The sequence below is a fragment of the Plectropomus leopardus genome, chromosome 13 (assembly GCF_026936395.1).
Source record: "Plectropomus leopardus strain MGB_pleo_1.0 chromosome 13, ASM2693639v1, whole genome shotgun sequence".
Classification (NCBI taxonomy): Eukaryota; Metazoa; Chordata; class Actinopteri; order Perciformes; family Serranidae; genus Plectropomus; species Plectropomus leopardus.
This window is the reverse complement of record NC_142188.1, coordinates 32633928-32652477: the sequence shown is the minus strand read 5'-3', so window position 1 is coordinate 32652477 and position 18550 is coordinate 32633928. Positions and strand designations below refer to the sequence as shown.

Here is an 18550-nt window from a genome sequence, read left to right as displayed (position 1 = left end):
TTCTTCCATATGTTCAGTGGCATCTGAAGAAACAAAACTTCCACTGTTTTCCCCTTCAGCACCCGCGCAGCGACAGTCCATCAGGCTGATGGGGGATTTCTTTTATGTGTGTCTTTTTATTTCTCTTATGTGGTGTCTATAAACAAAGAGAAAAACTCCAACACACTGTCCTGCTTACTGCTGACATATTTGCTGAATGAATAAAATGTTTCAGTCTAACAGATCTCCATCAGGTACATCTGAGTGCAAAAGGGTGGTAATTCATTGCTTTTTTACCACATTGATTAAAAAAAATCCATACTGTCACAGCCGTAGCCTCGTTAAAATTTTACTAAATGTTAGTCTTTTTGTAAATACGCTTAATGCCTTTAGCTTTGTTTATTTGGGTCTTGTGCATTGATTTTTTGTCTATGTAACATGCATATGTAGGTGTATGTGTGATCTCATATGTGAAGCACTTTGTAACTGTGTTTTTTTAAAAGTGTATAAAACTGAGAGACATTGGGCCTTATTTAAAAAATGATATACAAACAAATTATCTTATTTTTGCTCATTTGTGCTCGTATTATTTTGTTAGTACCCACTGGTTTTTGGGATTCATCGTTTTCTTATTTTTGCTCTTCTCTTAAGTAAGAGAAAAGTTTATGAGTGGCTGAGAGCACTCTGAGCAAGATAAGAGCAAAACATCTCGATTTCACAGTCCACAAATTGTTGTCCAAGACAAGGAAAAATACGTTTTTATAATGTTTTAAAAAAATGCATGAATATCATTCCATCAATTTTAGATGATGTTTTGGAGTAATTGGAATGACTGCATTATGATCTCAGGGCTAAAGGGATGGAATATAACTAAGTACATTTACTCGAGTACTGGACTTAAGTATAAATCTGAGGAACTTTTACATTACTTGAGTATTTTAATCTCACGCCACTTTTCCACTTCTACTCCTCTACACTTAAGAGGTAAATATTATACATCTTACTCCACTACTATTAAGATTATAACTACAATTAAGATTTTTTCACACAAACCAAAACTATGAAAATGTACAAATGCAGCTGAAAAAAGTTGATAAATTAAAAATTAACTGGCCTCTGTTTTAATCATCATGTAAGTAATTTTTCATACAAAAAACGTTTCATGCTTCCAGTTTCTAAAAGATGCTGTATATGTTAGGAATTGCTGCTTTTTTTAAAGTTATTTTGATTTATTAAATTTATTTAAACCTTTTTGCATGCATACTTTTACTTTTAATACTTTAATACATTTCTCAGAAATCACATGTATTTTATTTAAGTTTATTTTCTGGTAGGCCTTTGTCAGTTTCACTCCTGTTGAAGTTCTTTTTCTTCTTCCAACCTGCTTTGGTGTCGTGTCTCCAGCCTCATTCATGTGCCAGAGTCTTTGCACGCAGCACAAATCCTGCCCTTATATTATGTTTAGGGGGCATTATTGTGCCAACAGGTGACTTATGATCAAGTGGGATTCATCATTGAGCACAGCTGGTCAGAGCAGATTTGGGTGGTTCACAGTGTTTGGTGCATCTGAAGCTGACCACAGTCTTACCAGAAAGTCAAGAGAAAATAGAGACATTTCAGAGAATGTTGTTGCATGAGGCCCAATGTTCATAGCTTTAACCTTTGTACATTTCTGCTATATAATCATTCATGTAACAATTCCTTTTTCACTGATCAGGTAAACTGTGTCTGCAGCATGAAGAACTCGTCCAGAAGTACCTGCCAGTGTTTGCCAGGGAGCTGGAGGTTGGCAAGGAGGTTGCCGTGCGCAACAATGTGGTTGTGATCATGTGTGATCTGTGTGTTCGATACACCAACATCGTGGATCACTACATCCCCAACATCTCAGCTTGTCTGCGAGACGACGAGGCTGTCATCAGGGAGCAGACTCTCATCATGTTGACCAACCTGCTACAGGTGGGAACTCTTCCACACATTCTACTCTGGGCTACCGTCTGAAACATGGATTTCATTATTCATTTGATGAAAAGGAAATGGGGTGAGATCAATATCTGAAAGTTTTAAGATTTTCTTCAGTTTTTATAAAAGCAACAAAAGCTGTTTGAAAATCATATAATTGTAAATTAAAGAGTTATGTTCAACAGCAAGGGTTTTTGAAACTAAATATAGTTTAAAGGAGATTTATTATGCTTTTCTAATTTCCTATCATATCTATCTATCTATCTATCTATCTATACAGATGCATTTCAACAAATTAGAATATCATGAAAAAGTTCAGTGTTTTCCATCAGTTACTCAAGAATGTGGAAATTTAATATACCCTAGACTAATGTTTCAAGATTTTTTCTATTTTAATTTTGATGATTATGGCCTTTAGCTAGAAAAAAGCATGTTTAAAATATTAGAATATGTTCTTGGATCATTCAAAAAATGATATAATGAAATGAAATGTCCAACTTCTGAAAGGTATGCTCATTCATATATTCAATACTTGGTCAGGGCTCCTTTGCTACGAATGCACGACACCAGCCTCAGTCCACTCCTTGTGATGCTCTTGAATCAACTTTTCTTGACAATCACCTCAAGCCTGCGGTCATCTCTGTTGCTTGTACCTTTTCCTACCACACTTTTCCCTTTTTCCCCTTCCAGTCATCTTTCCATTAATATGCTTCCATACAGCACTCTGTGAACAGCCAGCCTTTTCAGCAGTGACCCTCTGTGGCTTACCCCTTTTTGTGAACGGTGTCCATGATCGTCTTCTCGACGAGTGTCGAGAAGTGTCAAGTCAGCAGTCTTTCCCACGACTTTGTGATTGCGTATACTGAACTAGACTTAGAGATACACAGTATTTATATTGTTTCAAAAGTAATTTACTCAAACTTGAAATGAAATATTAACTAATATTTTGAAACATGCTTTGTCACACTTTTATAGCTGTAGGCCATAATCATCAAAATTAAAACAGAAAAATGCTTTAAACATTTAAGTTTACATGTAATGAGTCTTCACTTTCTTGAATAACTGATGGAAAGCATTGAATGTTTTCACAATATTCTAATTTGTTGAGATGTGTGTGTGTGTGTGTGTGTGTGTGTGTGTGTGTGTGTGTGTGTGTGTGTGTGTGTGTGTGTGTGTGTGTGTGTGTGTGTGTGTGTGTGTGTGTGTGTGTGTGTGTGTGTGTGTGTGTGTGTGTGTGTGTGTGTGTGTGTGTGTGTGTGTGTGTGTGTGTGTGTGTGTGTGTGTGTGTGTGTGTGTGTGTGTGTGTGTGTGTGTGTGTGTTTGTGTGTGTGTGTGTCCGTGTCCGTGTCCGTGTCCGTGTCCGTCCTTTTAGTTACATTCCACCTGAGAAGGACTTGATTTGTAATTTGCATAACAGAAAGTATATTGCATCTGACTTCCTGGAGTGTTGAAATGTTGGAATGCTTTCTGTGTGTGTGTGTGTGTGTGTGTGTGTGTGTGTGTGTGTGTGTGTGTGTGTGTGTGTGTGTGTGTGTGTGTATTTATTTATATGAAAGGAATGATGTCAGATGTTCATATTAACCCTTTGAGACCTGAGCAAATTGGTTTGATTTCTTTCAAAAACATGGGGAGAAGGTAATAAACAGCAAAAGCAGAAATTACCCAAAAATAAGTAGAAATTAGGGGAAAGAAACAGTACCTGAAAATTCCCTGAAAATTAGTAAAAAAAAACAAAAAACATAAATATTATTTCTAAAAACAGAAATCACCTACAATTATAACAATATGAGGTGATGTTATAATGATACTGCACCATACATTTAAGTATGTATTATGATAATTGGCTATAAATATAGTTTTCTCTATTTTTTCTGTTTAGATATTTTCTCCTAGCTTTTTGTTTTTAAACTTTATTTATTGTCTTTTTTAACAAATAAAATCAAATGATACATTACAATCAACTCCAACAAATATCTCGACCCATATATGCACGCATATGTGCAGTATGTAAAACAGTGCAAAATAAGAGAAGATAGTGAGAAAAAGAGAACACATTCCAGTACAGAAAAAAATCAAATAACAAAAAAACCCCCAAAACAAACAGGGATAAAATAAAATAATATTTTCTGCTAGCTTTTTTTTTATATATGAAAAAAAAATCTAAAACAAATATTATTTTCTTGCAATTTGTGGAACATTTCTTACCAAGTTGCTCATTGCCTTTTTTTCATGTTATTGAAAGAAATTGAGAAGTCAAAGGTTCAAAATTTTAATACTGATGAAAGGCATCAAGAAGAGTGATGTTTCAAAGGGTTAAATGTGACCAAAGTTTCAAATAATGACATAAACACAATTTTTATGGTTGTCCAAATTGACAGACTGGAAAGCACAAAGGTTGCCACATTTTAATAACTTATTTTTGTTCAACTGGAATATTCTGCACCAATTGACTGGGATCCCCCTTCATGCAATCATGCTGCTCTCTGGGAATCTCTGAGCAGGGTGTGATTTTAATGTCATTCTCTAATTATCTTTCTTCTTTTTTCTAGGAGGAATTTGTAAAATGGAAGGGCTCTCTCTTCTTCCGCTTCATGGTGGCGCTGGTCGACCAGGTCCCCGCCATTGCCAGGTAAATCACAATGTGCATAGGTGGAAAGGTGATGACTCATACGCCTTTTCCAAACACATAGCTGGCTTATCCCGACTCACTTTGGCTTGGCTGACAGCCCAGCGCAGCAGGGGTTCAGAGTGTCTTTATCTGATGACATAATAATATTGATAATGATAATATCTTGCTAAAATGTTTGCCCTATGCATGCCATTGCATGCATAGGGCAAACATGCACAGCCAAAATGATCAAAAAATTAAGAATGAAAAGTGCGTAAAAAATGCACCACACAGTTACTAAAAGTTAATACGATGCTCTTTGGATGTAAAGCGTCAGTGCTGAAAATGTTTTCCATATAAAATGGCAGTGTAATTGGTAACACTGGTGTCACAAATTTATGAACTTGCAGGAAAATTTCCTCACAGTGCCTTCCTTCTATCCATGACATGATGATCAAAGTCAATGCGTACGTGTATGTTTTTTTGAGTCTAGCACCTACATCAAGCACACAGTGAAATTATGTCCCTAAATCTGTGTTTGTAATATCCAGGACAAAGATCATATTGCGCACGTATTTTCTCCAAATCAGCTCTACTGTATTACCTGCTATATGTGTGCATACTGTGATCTCCCCCCGCACTGAACATAAACAGATAATCAAACACACAGAGAGCTCAGATCTAAATACCTCTGAACACCCAAAAGAATCCACCACAGTATCAAACCTAAACACCTCCTGTTTCCTGTCCCAGTCTGTGTGAGTACTGCCTGCTCCACCTGCTGCTGAAGAAGAACCCCGAAATGTTCAGCCAGCACTTCATTGAGTGCATCTTCCACTTCAACTCTTACAGCAAACACAAGTCCTACAACAAGTTCCCTCAGAGTGAGAGGTAGGAAGCACTTCTATCATCCACGTCACATTTGGCTTTATTATGTGTGACACTTTAAACACAATGTTTCCAGCTAGATAAATAAACTGAAACAGTACAGTGTGAATCTTGTTCTAAAATATGAAAGGAATATTTGTAAACGTATATTTTTTGTCATTTTTTTGATTGATGCAGAGAAAAGGTCCGGTTTTCCCTGAAAGGAGCTCAGCACCGTGAGAAGCGTTTTCGGATCTACCGCTTCCTGTTGGAGCACTTCACAGATGCCCAGCGCTTCAACATCACCATGAAGATAAACCAGACTGTCTTAGGTGAAGACATTGTTTTCAAATATTAAAAAAACAAGGCTAGAAAGTTCTTGTGCATAGAATGACAAAATTCTTTCCACCTCTGAGTGCTTTTATGAGTAGCTTACATCTTGGGGTTAACATAGCACATTTCTTCTTGAACTCTTAACTGTAAGCGAGCGCCACCTGTTTGAGAACAGAATCAACCTGAGAAAAAAAAGTAACTTATCTTTTCTTTCCTATTTCAGCATGCTTTGCAGATGAGGAGCTGCCTCTGGATGCAGATGGCGCGGAAATTTTGTCAGAGACCTTCAACATTCTGAGTCTGAAGGAGATGAAGCTGCAGGCCATATCTGCTCCAGCAGGAGGCGCTGCAGGGGAGGAGCAAGAGGAGGAGAACATGGCTACCATGGCAAAGGCCGTCCTGCAGGCTGCACAGAAGAAAGTGGTGTCACAAGTGAGCCTTGTAGACGAATACGGCGACCAATTTGTGTGTTCCGCCATCTAGCAGCGCTGCTTTTACTGCGGTGGTAACTGACAGCTGCCTGCTGACAGTGACAGCTGTAGATACAGTATTCAACAGTAACAGCATAACATTGTGATCACAGCAGCATGGGGAGTTAGATTGACGATGTTAGGCGGTGGCCCCAGTTACCATAGAAGGGACTTGGATGTTAACATTATTCAGATTTATGTATTACATATAATCAAGTGATGAAGTGTGGTAATGAAACGTAACGACCCAGCGCAGTAACACACGTGGTGCAATGATGGACTTGTGCAATAACTGTCATGTTCCATGACCCCTATTTTTGAGTTTGATAGTACAAGTTTCTTTCTAAAAAGTACCAGCTGCTAATCACTGTAAGAACTTTCAGGAACTTTTCCTGCTTTGATCCACAGGTCCAGAAGAAGGCCTTCATAGAGAACTCGGTCCCTCTTATCATCAGCCTGAAGAGCCTGCTGGAGCAGAAACGCTCCCCTGTCCTTAGAGACCTCATGGCTTATCTTCAGGTGAAAACATACACACATGCACATTCATGCTCTGTGCAGCTGGTGTGCAGAATGAACACATGCATCAGGAGACAAAAAGCTACGACATCTAAAGTTTTACACAAGCAGTCATTTTTGCAGGATTACTGTATTGAATTGCATTAGAAGTGAGGCAGAGGAGATGGTGGAGGTCTCCTCTGGACTTAAAGGCATGTCTCTGAACTTGGAGCCTGACAATGTTGGTGTTGTGGTGTTTGGTAACAACTTCTGTAAGTGTAGTATGCAGTTTAGAAACAAGACAGGTCTGACCCTGCTGTGGTTGGAGTGGAGTTACTAAATAAAAAAAGGAAAAAGAATAAAGCTGTGGAAAAGCTATGCATGCTCTTGAAATAAGAAGCCCTTTGGAGGCTGCATCCTCCTGTGTGACACTAGTGATGCCGCTGTTCTCCTCAGGTGACGATGCAGGACTACCGCAATGAGGTGAAGGAGTTTTTCTCCGGAGACGAGCAGCTGGCAGCAGAGGTGGACTTTGCTCTGAAGATGGCTGAGAAGGAGAGAGAGATGGAGCAACAGATGGACAACTGCAACCTGACAGGAGACGCCAGGGCTCCCACAGCACAGGTCAGAACTCGCCACAGGGAATTAAAGGGATAGTTCTTATTGTCTTTGAAGTGGGGATGTATGAGATACAATTTATTTTCCTCTCATCTTGATATAAACTATAAAATGATGTCTAGGGACATTTCTAGCTGTAGGAGTGGAAATGAGGCCCTCGCAAATGTCCAGTTCCACAATGATTAAAATTTATCAAACGGAAACCACTTTGAGAATGGGCAAGCATTTTTCATTTCTGCAAACGACCGATACAAAAACATCTTGGTTATGGTTATAAAGATTATTTTTTGCCTTAAAATACCCAGTTTTAGGCACAAAATCCCTGCAAAATAGCAATGTCTCTGTAAAAAACATCCATTTTTATTGGCACTATCTCTGCTGGGGAAAAAACAGCAACAGGTCACTACAAAACAGCAAAGTTTGGAACCTAAAAAGCTGCTGGAAACAGCAATGACTTGTTAAATCACAACTTTTTTTCAACTCTTGCCTGTGTTGCCTCTGTTTCTCTGTTTGAAATGATGGAAAAAAAGACTGATTGGGTCTTTAGAAGCAAGTTTCTCACTTTGGTTTTACTTTAAACTTAGAGCAAATTGGTGCAATTTCATTAAAAAATGACAATGAGCAACTTGGTGAGAAGTGTTCCGTGAATTGTATGCTGTCAGTAGATTTAGAAAATGATTTTTAAAAAGCAAAAAAAGAAATTCAAAAAAAGTAAAAAGCTCAGGAAAACTGCATGTATAATTATCATGATTCCTCGTGTAAAATAACAAAATGAGTTAAATAGTAAATTAGTTACAAAATTATTATACATTTTAAGCAATTTTTTCTTCTCTTTTTATTTATTTATTTATTTTTTTTTTTTTTTTTACTATTTTTCAGGTAATTTTCTTGTACTTTTTACTAATTTCTTGCACATTTCTGGATCATTTCTTCTGTCATTGCTCCTTGACTTCTTCCCATGTTTTTGAAAGAAATCAAGACAATTTCAATTGTCAAAGGGGTAATTATTTTTTTTTTATTCTGTGTATTTTGCAGTGTTCCTCCTCTTACAGTGTGCACATTAGAATTTAAGCTTGTTGTGATTACAGTGAGAGGAAAGTGTTGTGTGTGTGTGTGTGTGTGTGTGTGTGTGTTTGTGTGTGTGAAGGAATCATATAGCCAGCATTTAATAACATTACAGAATAAATTGGATAGCTCATATACAAAAATATTAAGTTTTAAGTAAGTAAGTAAGCAATATTTAATATTGTCTGATGTCAAAAATTACCAAGGTAAAAGCATTTTTTTATGTTTAAGAATGATTGATTATTTAAAGTGACTGCAATGAAAGATTTCAAGGTAATTCTCTCTCCTCAGCATTCAGTCCAGGGCTCTCCCGTCAGGTCCAGGCCCCTCCTTCCGTTTATCTTTACCACACCGCAGCCACCACGTCCCACCCAGCTGTCAGCCAGACTGGCATACACCGACAGGTAAGTTTCCATCACATCAGCTGAGTAACACCGAGGACTCTCTGTGGCCTGCTGTTTTTCTTTAATAGATGACTGTTGATTATCCCTTTTGCTCACTGAGTTAGGTGATCTATTTTGTTTAATAATCAGTACATTTTGCAGACTGAAGCATTAAATTTTAGCATTAAGCATTTAATTTATGTTTCCCTTTTAGATTTTGTTTTTGCATTTATTGGATAACTCACAGTGCAGACACAGGTAGAATACACAGGTAAAGAGAGAGGTGGTGTGACAATTAGTGCCGGTATTGGAAATACAGTTCTCTCAGGAACATGGCAGTTGTATGGAAGGCATCTCCACAAGGTCATCAGGTTACTCAGTGCTTTACTTTTTTTCGCACTGTATATAATGTCCTTTGTTTCTCTTTATTTCAATACTGTATGCATGCACATGACATCAGTGAGACAAAAGACAATGTCTGTGTGTGTTTTATCAGGCGTGTGAACAGATCCAGGCAGGACGAACATGTCAAGTCTAAATCGATCGCGCTGGAAGGAACAGGTACAACATGAATACATGTTTACAGAATCTCAGCTGAACTTCCACAGAGTGCAGCAGTCGGGGAAATGTCACTGATGTTATGTTCACAGTACAACAGCGTGACGATCTACATTATCACCACACCACTTCGTATACATGACTTCTTCATATAAAATCCATTTGAACACAGCAGCCAACATCTCTCCAACATCGGTATATTTGACAGCATCCTTGTATTTGACTATTTGTTGTCTTTCACTTTCCAGTGATACCTAAAGGAGCTGTGAATGACAGAGCCATCAGCACACCTAAAGGTAGGAGCACACAATGCCAACTGAACCTCTACAACACATCACACACACCTGATATTTGGTGCAAGCTGTCATCCACGTCCAGCAGAAGCTATTTCTTCAATAGTTACTAAAGAGAAGAACTTTAATTTGACCTCTACACTCTAAATCCTAACTGTCCACCTGTCCTCCTCCCTGTAATCCAGGTGACAACATCAATTTCACTTTCGATGAAGGACTCAGCGCAATCTTCAGTGACCGAGGAACAAGTGAGTTACTCCGATTCTCTTAATTTCACTAGTTAGGATTTCAGGCAGCAGTCAATGAGTGAGAAGCTCCTTTCTTGTTAGGTCAACCTTTTTTTTACTTTTAAAAACCTAGTGAAGAGTGGTGTTAGTACAAGTTATTTAAAAGCACTAATTATTTTCATGCTGCATTTGTATATTTATAAATCTCTATGTGTATAGTTGCAAACAGTTTGTGCAAACTTGATCAATTCAATAAAAGTCTATCAAAGAAAGAAATCCTCACATCCTCCAAAAAATAAATCCATTACACTGATGTACATAGGTTTAAGTCTGCATTTGCTTTTAGATGGTTTAGGTTAGATGAATGTGTCTTCTGTGTTCTCACAGGTCTTGGCGGGGAGGGCAGTGTTCTTCATGTGCGGTCAAATGAGCAGCAGTAAGTTCTGTCCCTGCGTCTGTTTGTAGTCACAGTTGTAGTTCTGCTGGCACTTTCTCATGGAGTTGGAAGGATTTAACAGCAATAATAATATTATTTAATTAAATGGTAAAAGATACCTTTTTTATTCATCTAAACCAGTATCTGTGAATGAAAAATTAAACCAAGTGAGTGGTCGACTGCCGACATATTGCCTTGCAGTCCTGACACTGATCCAACAGCCATCTGTTTGCACTGCTTTGCATCGGTCCTCCACTGATGGTTTCAGGGTTTCCCGTACATTGATTTATTTGTTGCAGGCTGCCACAATTAAAACTTATTCAGTTACAAATAGATTTTATAGCACTTTTGAAATATATAAAATAAACTATATAAAATCATTGCACCACACTCACGGAGTGCTGAGCGAACTGTTCTCACGGACGGAGTAGCAAAACAGCAGGTGCAATGACAAGGAAACCGTTCATTGTGCTGGGTCTAAAAGTTTGCTTTCATTCACTCTGTGCTCCGCTTCTCCTCCACATGTTTCGATGTGATCAGTTTGACTGGATCAAGTGATCAATCATGCACGCCGCCACTCAAACTTCCAATGGTCAAAGATAACCCATGATGAGTTTTGCCTGCACTGCAGTCACAGACCTGCAGAAATGTTCCAATGGGTGCACAGACTGATTAAAAAAAGTGACACATTCACGCAAGATTTAAAAAAAAAAAACACAACAAAACACACACAAAAAAAGGAAATTTGCGATGGCTGTCCCTTTAAAGTCAGAAGCTCGAATAATTAGTCGCTGAGATCCTCGGTTAACTGAGACTGCTTCAAGTCAAGCAGTTATTTTTTTTCCTATGTAGTGTACTTCTGGGGACTTTATGGTCCCCAGATTTTGCTGTGGAGTGAGCGCCTTTGACTTTCATGCTACTCTTCAGCTGCAGGCATGCAGGCTGCAGCACAGAGGTAGAGAGAGACCACACCATAAGGTGAAGAAGTGGTGAATTTACAGCTCACAGAAAGTTAATATGATACACTCTCTGACCTTTGTTGATATCGTGTCAGCAAAAAAATGTTGTTACAACAATACATTAGCCTGTTTTTTATATTACATGAATGCTGCAATATTACTGAATGTCCTGCTGAGCCCAATTCAAACTTTAAAACTTTGTATGGAAAATAAAATTAATTGAGTATTTGTATTGAAGAGGTAAATCTGATTTTACTTGCTTAATTATGATACAGGTACCACCCTAAAGTTTGCTGATTGTATTTCATTTCATACCTCCTTTTTCTACTTCATTTAGTATGCATAATGTGAATGGCAGCATTCAATTTTGAGAAATGCCATCAGACACCACAGTTGCGTTCTATAGCCATACAGCCATACACTACAGCATACACTACAGCCATACACTGCAGTCATCTCCTATTTATTGGGAATGTGCCGACTAAGCCATTGTTGGTTGTCATCTGGCCTGTTTCCAGGTGTCACTGGTTAACCTAGTATTCAGCTTGTACCACGGCCTGTTTAAATGAAAAGACGTATTATTAAACATTTGGTATTTTCCCTCTGCTGCAACTCACACCAAACTGACTCCTAAACCAGATATGAACCAAACCGTGAGTTCTGTAGTTTGTCTGGCTCAATCCAACATACACCGTCCTGCTACCCCAAATACTCGCTAGAACACCAAATGTGTTGGTGACTGATGTTGGTTGAAAAAATAAACTCAGTGAAAGTAGAGCATCATATTAATGTACACTTTCTATATAGCCTGATTTTGAAAGGCACATTTTGTGTGCAGAGCGGTATGAGTGTGAGTATTTGCACAAGATAATAATGTATAAAAATCAAGGTTACTGCTAACCACTGACATATCCTAGGCTGTGATAATAAAAAAGATCTACTTTTTCAATCTATAATCAAAGTGGCACCATGACAAAAACCTGTCATTTAAAGGGTTAAAATTCTGAAAATTAAAATATTTTTTATATTTATTAAAATATTTGATATTTACGGCTTAGGATTAGGACTGATGTTGGCTAAAAACTGAATGAAAGTATAAAATCATAATGTATAGTATTTTTTTAAGCTCGATTTGAAAAGCGCAAAGTGACACGAGTGTGTGTCATATTAAAATGGGCCCTAAGGGTTAAAAAAAAGGTCTCCAACAAATTTACTGTTTCCTCCTGTTTTAATTAAGTTAGTTAACTACAGTGACCAGCTGTTTAAAGAAATTACAGTCTTTTCGAAAATGAAACTGTATTTCTGAAGTTTTTTTTTTTTTTAAATCTAATAAGATTTACATCTTAAGTAGAAACCTACTTTGGAGCCAAGCGTTGCAGATGGTGGGGATTGTATCTGGAGATAAACACATTATAGGTTTTCATGGGGTTTGTTGACAATTGGGTGATGTGAGGGTGTAAGGGCAGAGGGATGTCGTACACTGTAAAGCCCTCTGAGGCAAACCATGTTTTGTGATAATGGGCTATATAAATAAAACTGACTTGACTTGACTTGACAATTAAAAAAATGTTTTAAATACACCCAGATTTAGTTGTTAAAGGGCTAGTTCAATGACAAATATGTATTTTCCTCTTCTGCCCCGTGGTGTCTCTACATGCAGACAGTTTGGGCTGTATTTGTCCAGGATTTCTGCCTCCACCAATGGAAGCTTGTCCAATATCACATTACATTAATATTTTGTGATTATATATTCCATGTGTTTAGAAGATGTCGTGGTTTGATGCTCAGTTCTGTTGTACGTTTCAGAACTCCTGGACTGAGGCAGTGGAACGTGCAGTCTCCTCTCCGCCAGAAGAAAAAATCATCCAAAGTTTAGTTGTCACACAATGTCATGTCTCTTTTTTCTGGTTTTGTCTTCACTTTAACTGTACTCTTATTACTTCTTCCATCTTCATTTCTCTCAATTTTATTGTTGATATGTTGTATCACTGTTTGTCTTTATTTCTTTCTTTTTTTTTTTGGTAATAAAGGTAACCATAACTTCAATATTTCTTCAGAAAATGGGTGACCATATACTATGGTGTCAAAACATGACTTATACGGGGTGCCAAGTAACTCACTTGGTAGAGTGGGCGCCCCATGTACCGAGGCTGTTTGCTTTGCTGCATGTCTTCTCCTCTCTCTCCCCCTTTCACGCTTGCTGTCCTATATAAATAAAGGCAAAAGCCAAAAAATTTTTTTTTAGAAAAACATGACTTTTACTGCTTAACTGTAAAATGAGAAAGTGTGCGACCTGGCAAGCACCGGCCAGAGCAACGTTCTCACTTTAAAGCTTTAGAATGGTAATTAAATTATTATTATTATTATTATTATTATTATTATTATTATTATTATTATTATTATTATTATTATTATTATTATTATTATTATTTACAATATAAATTAAAGCCTATGAATGTCCTCAGAAAATAATAAAATCCAGGCAGAGAACACAGTCTGTGTAGATAAATCACCACCACACACTGAGAGGGGTTCATGATGGTGACAGAGGGATTACTACTGGATCAGTCTAAACACTAGTCTTTAGGAAAATCCTGCATAGTAGCTACTGTGTTTCTTTACTGTGACAGCAAGATTTCATTGTTATGGTTGGTTGAGGTGAAGCTCCTTTTCAACTATGAATTAATGATTATTTCCAAAATAGATTAACTCTTTAACACTTGGATTGACATCAGTTTTGTTGTGCTGCATCCAGACGCCTTTTACATGCATTTAAACCTCTGACACCTGTGAAAATTGGAGCAATTTCTTTCAAAAGAATACAGAAAAACAAACAAATTGAGCAGCTTGGCAAAAAATGTACTACAAACTGCAGAAAAAATTGTAGAAATGAAAAAAAAAAGACCTTAAAATTACCTACAAGGGGTTTATATCATTTTTTACTTGTCTTTCTCTTTTTCTGTCTCTGTCTTTCTTTCTGTCAGTCTTTCTTTTTTTTCTTCCTGCCTTAGTTTCTTTTGGTCTTTCCTCTCATTGTCAGGGAATTTGCTTGGGACTTTTCACTAATGTCTTGCTCCTTTTTGGGCCCTTGTTAGGTTGCTCATTGCCTTCTTTCCTTGTTCTTGAAAGGAATCAAGCCAATTTTCTCAGGTTTCAAAGAGAGTTAATCTGCTGATTATTTTCTTCATTAATTCATTGCTTAAAAATGGCGTTTCATTTATTCAGAGCCCAAACTGACAACCTCACAATGTTTGTTTTTTCCAACCAACAGCCTCAGCATTATTTGAAATACAAAAATAGAACCCTTTCAAAATAATTAAAAACAAAAGCAGCATAAAACCCTGTAATCCTTTTCTTCATGAAAAATCACTTAAATCATTATCAGAAAGGTTGACAATAAGTTTACCGTCAGAGTAAAAAGTACAGTATTTAAGCACAAGTCTTTCTCCTCATGCTGCTTTCTGCTTCCACTCCTTTTAGTTACATTCCACCTGAGAAGGACTTGATTTGTAATTTGCATATGTGTGACTTCCACCCACCTCAGCTGGAATGTATAAGAAGTGTCATCCGCATGCCAGAGAACATGGGGCCTCCCCACACGGACAGAACCAAAACTATTAGAAAGTATATAGCATCTGACTTCCTAGAGTGTTGAAATGTTGGAATGCTTTCTGTGTGTGTGTGTGTGTGTGTGTGTGTGTGTGTGTGTGTGTGTGTGTGTGTGTGTGTGTGTGTGTGTGTGTGTGTGTGTGTGTGTGTGTGTGTGTGTGTGTGTGTGTGTTTGTGTGTGTCTGTGTGTCTGTGTGTCTGTGAGTGTAGTTAAGCAGCAAATTGGAGTTGTCGTGACACGATGTGCCGTTGATGCATGTAATGTAGAGTCAAATGCAACTTTCGCCAGGAAATGTTTAGCTGTATGTCATTGGTATCAAGTTCCAGCCTGTTCTCACGCTAAATTCCGCAAATAGCGCAGCTCTGTCAGTGCTTTCAGCGTGTGAAGTATGATGCCAAAAGCCATCTTCCGTGTCCAACCAGAACGTGGCTGGACAGCATCAGGTGAGAAAGCATAGGGCAGAACTATTGGCGTTGTTATTATACACGGGTGAACAGAGGGCCAGCACCAGGGGCATCCACATGCAACATGAACGGGTGGTGTCACTTGAAACGCCGCCCGTAACCGTGTAATATAAGGAGCCCAAACAGCGATTTTCTATAGGATTCACAATCATGACGACTCCATCCTAGTCTGCACCGGCCAGCACAGGTTGCGGCCAGTTGACACAAAAATCTGTAAGCAGGCATTCCCATTAACCCTCAAATTATGCAAATTAAAACGGCAAATATAAAATATGCCAAATTGAAACACAAGTTCAAAATGTATTGCAAAAAAGTTTTTACGCTGGCCTGAGGTGGTACTTCAGGTGATTTGAAAAAGCTGTATTTCACAAAACGAGTGAAAACCCTTCTTTATCTTTTCTGGGCCACATGATGCTATAGCTATGAGCTTGTCAGTAGGATCTGGCTCCCTCATGATGCAGCAGGAGCTACAAGAGCTGTTATTGCATCACATAACTATTCAAAAGTTGAGCAGATCATCTAGAAGTTTTGAATTCACAGTTCCTCTGTGAAATCGTGGACTATCATCTCACAGAAATCCCTCATATGTGGCCGCTCCAGCGTATAAGGGACTCGCCTTTCCATTATGGCTCCATAACACACCTACGTGGCCTTGGACTGGAAATAATGACGGCTAGTGTGGTGGCTGCAATAGAAATAAAGCTGCAAATGTTTTTAACATCCATCACCATGCTTCTTGCAATGTTTTCCTGAGTGAAGCTGCAGAACATCACTCAGTGGAAACGTGGTCATCTCGCAATTGTGTTTTATCGACATTTCAAAAGTATAGCTTAAGTTTTGCGCAAATCTATATTGGAAACCTGCCTAGCCAACATTGCTCAGGCTTGGATCCAGTGTGTTATGTTACTAGAAAATACTTCATTATTCACCTCACACGAATCCATACTACCCACTTCTGCCCCTACACCACTTCATCCAAATGCATTTTCTCCTTTTTTTCTTCAAAATTCCTTCAATCCCCAGACCTTCTGATTTAATTTTGTAGTTGGCAGTGCTATAAAATAAAATGCTCAGGATATAGACATACCTAAATACTGGAGTAAAATCTTTTATTCTAATGTATTGGAGTAAAAGTATGCATTTTATTTAGGAAATGTAGTTAAAAAAGTGACAAAGTTGACAGACGTGCAAAAACTGACCTTTGCTGCATTTCACCACTGCCTGTAAGTACTCAGTGCTTACAAAATACTTAAGTAAAAGTAGTTTATCCTTTCCTCTAAAACACTCAGTAGATACCCAGGTCTTACAAAATAGTTCATTTTATTTCTTTTTTCTCTAAAATACTCAGTAGATACCCAAAATGTCAATACTAACAGTATAGGTCAGTCTCTACAGTTCTCTATGGTTACTCCATTTTTTTGCTGTACCCACATTTAAGCAACAGAAGGAACAGGGAAGTACTTCATTTGAACTGGTTCATACGGCGATTCTTCTGTTAAGAGAACTTACCCAGTAAGTATTGGGTAATAGCACAGTAAGTTGGGGGCTGTATTATAAAGTGTTACAGAATGTACTGACTGTACGTTATTATATCTTTATGAGTTTGTGAGATTGATTTGACGTGTTTGACCTCACCAGTGACTTGTCTTGTCTTGCTTGACTTACAGGGACTTTTACCACAGTAACTTTGGACCTGCTTAAGAACTGAAAGTTAAGACTTGAGACATGCGTGACTTACTCCCACTTCTTCTGGAATGTAAGATATGTCATCCGCATGCCAGTCGTGTGTGGGGCCTTCCCACATGGACAAAAAGGAAAGTAATATGAATTATTCACCATCCTGCTTCCTGGACTCTGTTTTGAAATGTTTTTCCATTCTACTTTGTGTGTGTAAGATTATTGAAGTGGCCAACTTTAATTTATTAAGATCATTTCCCCAATTCTTGAGATACTGCATTCAAAAGAACAAGACAGATGCAAGGTCATGGTGACCTTGACCTTTGAATTATGACCACCAAAATCTTTTATTAGGGTTAGGGGTGGGTGATAAATCGATTTTATCAATTAATTCGAATTTGTGGTTCAGGGCCATTTTTAAAAATGAAAATCTCGAGACCCCCCGCCAGGCCTAAACCTTAGTGAGGTTTGCGTAGGACACCAAAGTACACTGTATCTTTCCCCTTAGGAGGTAGAAGCCAACATGCCAACACCCCCGTTTTTTTCCCTGCCATCTCCTGGTGTCCCCCCGGCTTCCCATTTCTCCTGTATTTCTCCCGATTTAGAGCCCCCGACCACACGTGTAATCTCCATGGAGAACCGGGGGTAATGTCCGCCCCAATACACGAAAGAGGAAAATTTGACGGAACATCCAACAGCAGCTGGTTAGAGACTAAATGCTGAAAATGCACAAAAATATTGTTTTGTTTTCATGAAAGGTGCCTGAATACAGACTGTGCAAAAGGTGTGTGTGCACATTTGGATACTAGAGCGCAGATTGTGCCACACATTCCTGTCTGAACTGAGCCCAAGTGATTAATTTTACTGTTTTTAAAGAGTGACAAAAAGTGGGCCTAATAAAAACAAGTATAGCACCTGGCTGATCACACAGCTGATCGATAGATCCATCAGAGCAGACTGAGAGCAGCGCAGTGACAGACCTCATCCAGCTGCTCTCTGCTGCTCTTGTTACCAGGGGCGGATTTAGTGATTTGGGGGCTTGGTGCTTCAGCCCAACTGCATGCTTTGATTTCACCCATTCTCTAAGATGGAGTGATGGTGGGCTGTTGGCAGATGTAGAGGAAGTTATGCTGTTCTCCCTCAACATAACTAATATAGACGAGTGCAGGTGATGTAGAAACACTGTAAGCTGTTACTGATACAGCCACGCTGCATATTGCTAAATATATGATACAAATGAATTCATGTAAATATGTTTTGTGAAATTACTGCAGCCTTCAGTGTTAAAGACAAGTTTGCACTTTACCCCAAAAGGGAAATTCATTCTACTATATAAAAATCAAAAGCAAAACTTGTTTTGAATAATTTCTTTGTCATATGCAGTTTGTTCAAAAGAAGGAAAAAAAAGATTACAATTGTTAAATAGATTTGGTGTGAAAAAATCTGATATTTTTATTTGTAGGCCATATTGCCCAGCCCTAATTAGGGTATACCAAGGTATGTAGAAATCCCAGTGAAACTGATGTTTCATAATAAGTCAAATTGTTAC

At 38.1% G+C, this 18550-nt stretch overlaps 1 protein-coding gene across 1 annotated transcript in view; it reads left to right on the top strand.

The window, feature by feature from the left end:
- The window catches only part of ncapd3 (non-SMC condensin II complex, subunit D3), a 40911-nt gene extending 27616 nt beyond the window's left edge, over window positions 1–13295 (top strand). The window contains exons 23-35 of the mRNA XM_088086649.1: window positions 1697–1935; window positions 4488–4567; window positions 5300–5437; window positions 5612–5745; window positions 5970–6178; window positions 6625–6735; window positions 7168–7335; window positions 8686–8798; window positions 9274–9338; window positions 9584–9631; window positions 9814–9876; window positions 10243–10291; window positions 13057–13295. Of these exons, the coding sequence (XP_087942775.1) occupies window positions 1697–1935; window positions 4488–4567; window positions 5300–5437; window positions 5612–5745; window positions 5970–6178; window positions 6625–6735; window positions 7168–7335; window positions 8686–8798; window positions 9274–9338; window positions 9584–9631; window positions 9814–9876; window positions 10243–10291; window positions 13057–13126 (1487 nt within the window). The 3' untranslated portion in view covers window positions 13127–13295. The remainder of the gene's footprint in view (window positions 1–1696; window positions 1936–4487; window positions 4568–5299; window positions 5438–5611; window positions 5746–5969; window positions 6179–6624; window positions 6736–7167; window positions 7336–8685; window positions 8799–9273; window positions 9339–9583; window positions 9632–9813; window positions 9877–10242; window positions 10292–13056) is intronic.
- The last annotated feature ends 5255 nt before the right edge of the window (window positions 13296–18550 follow it).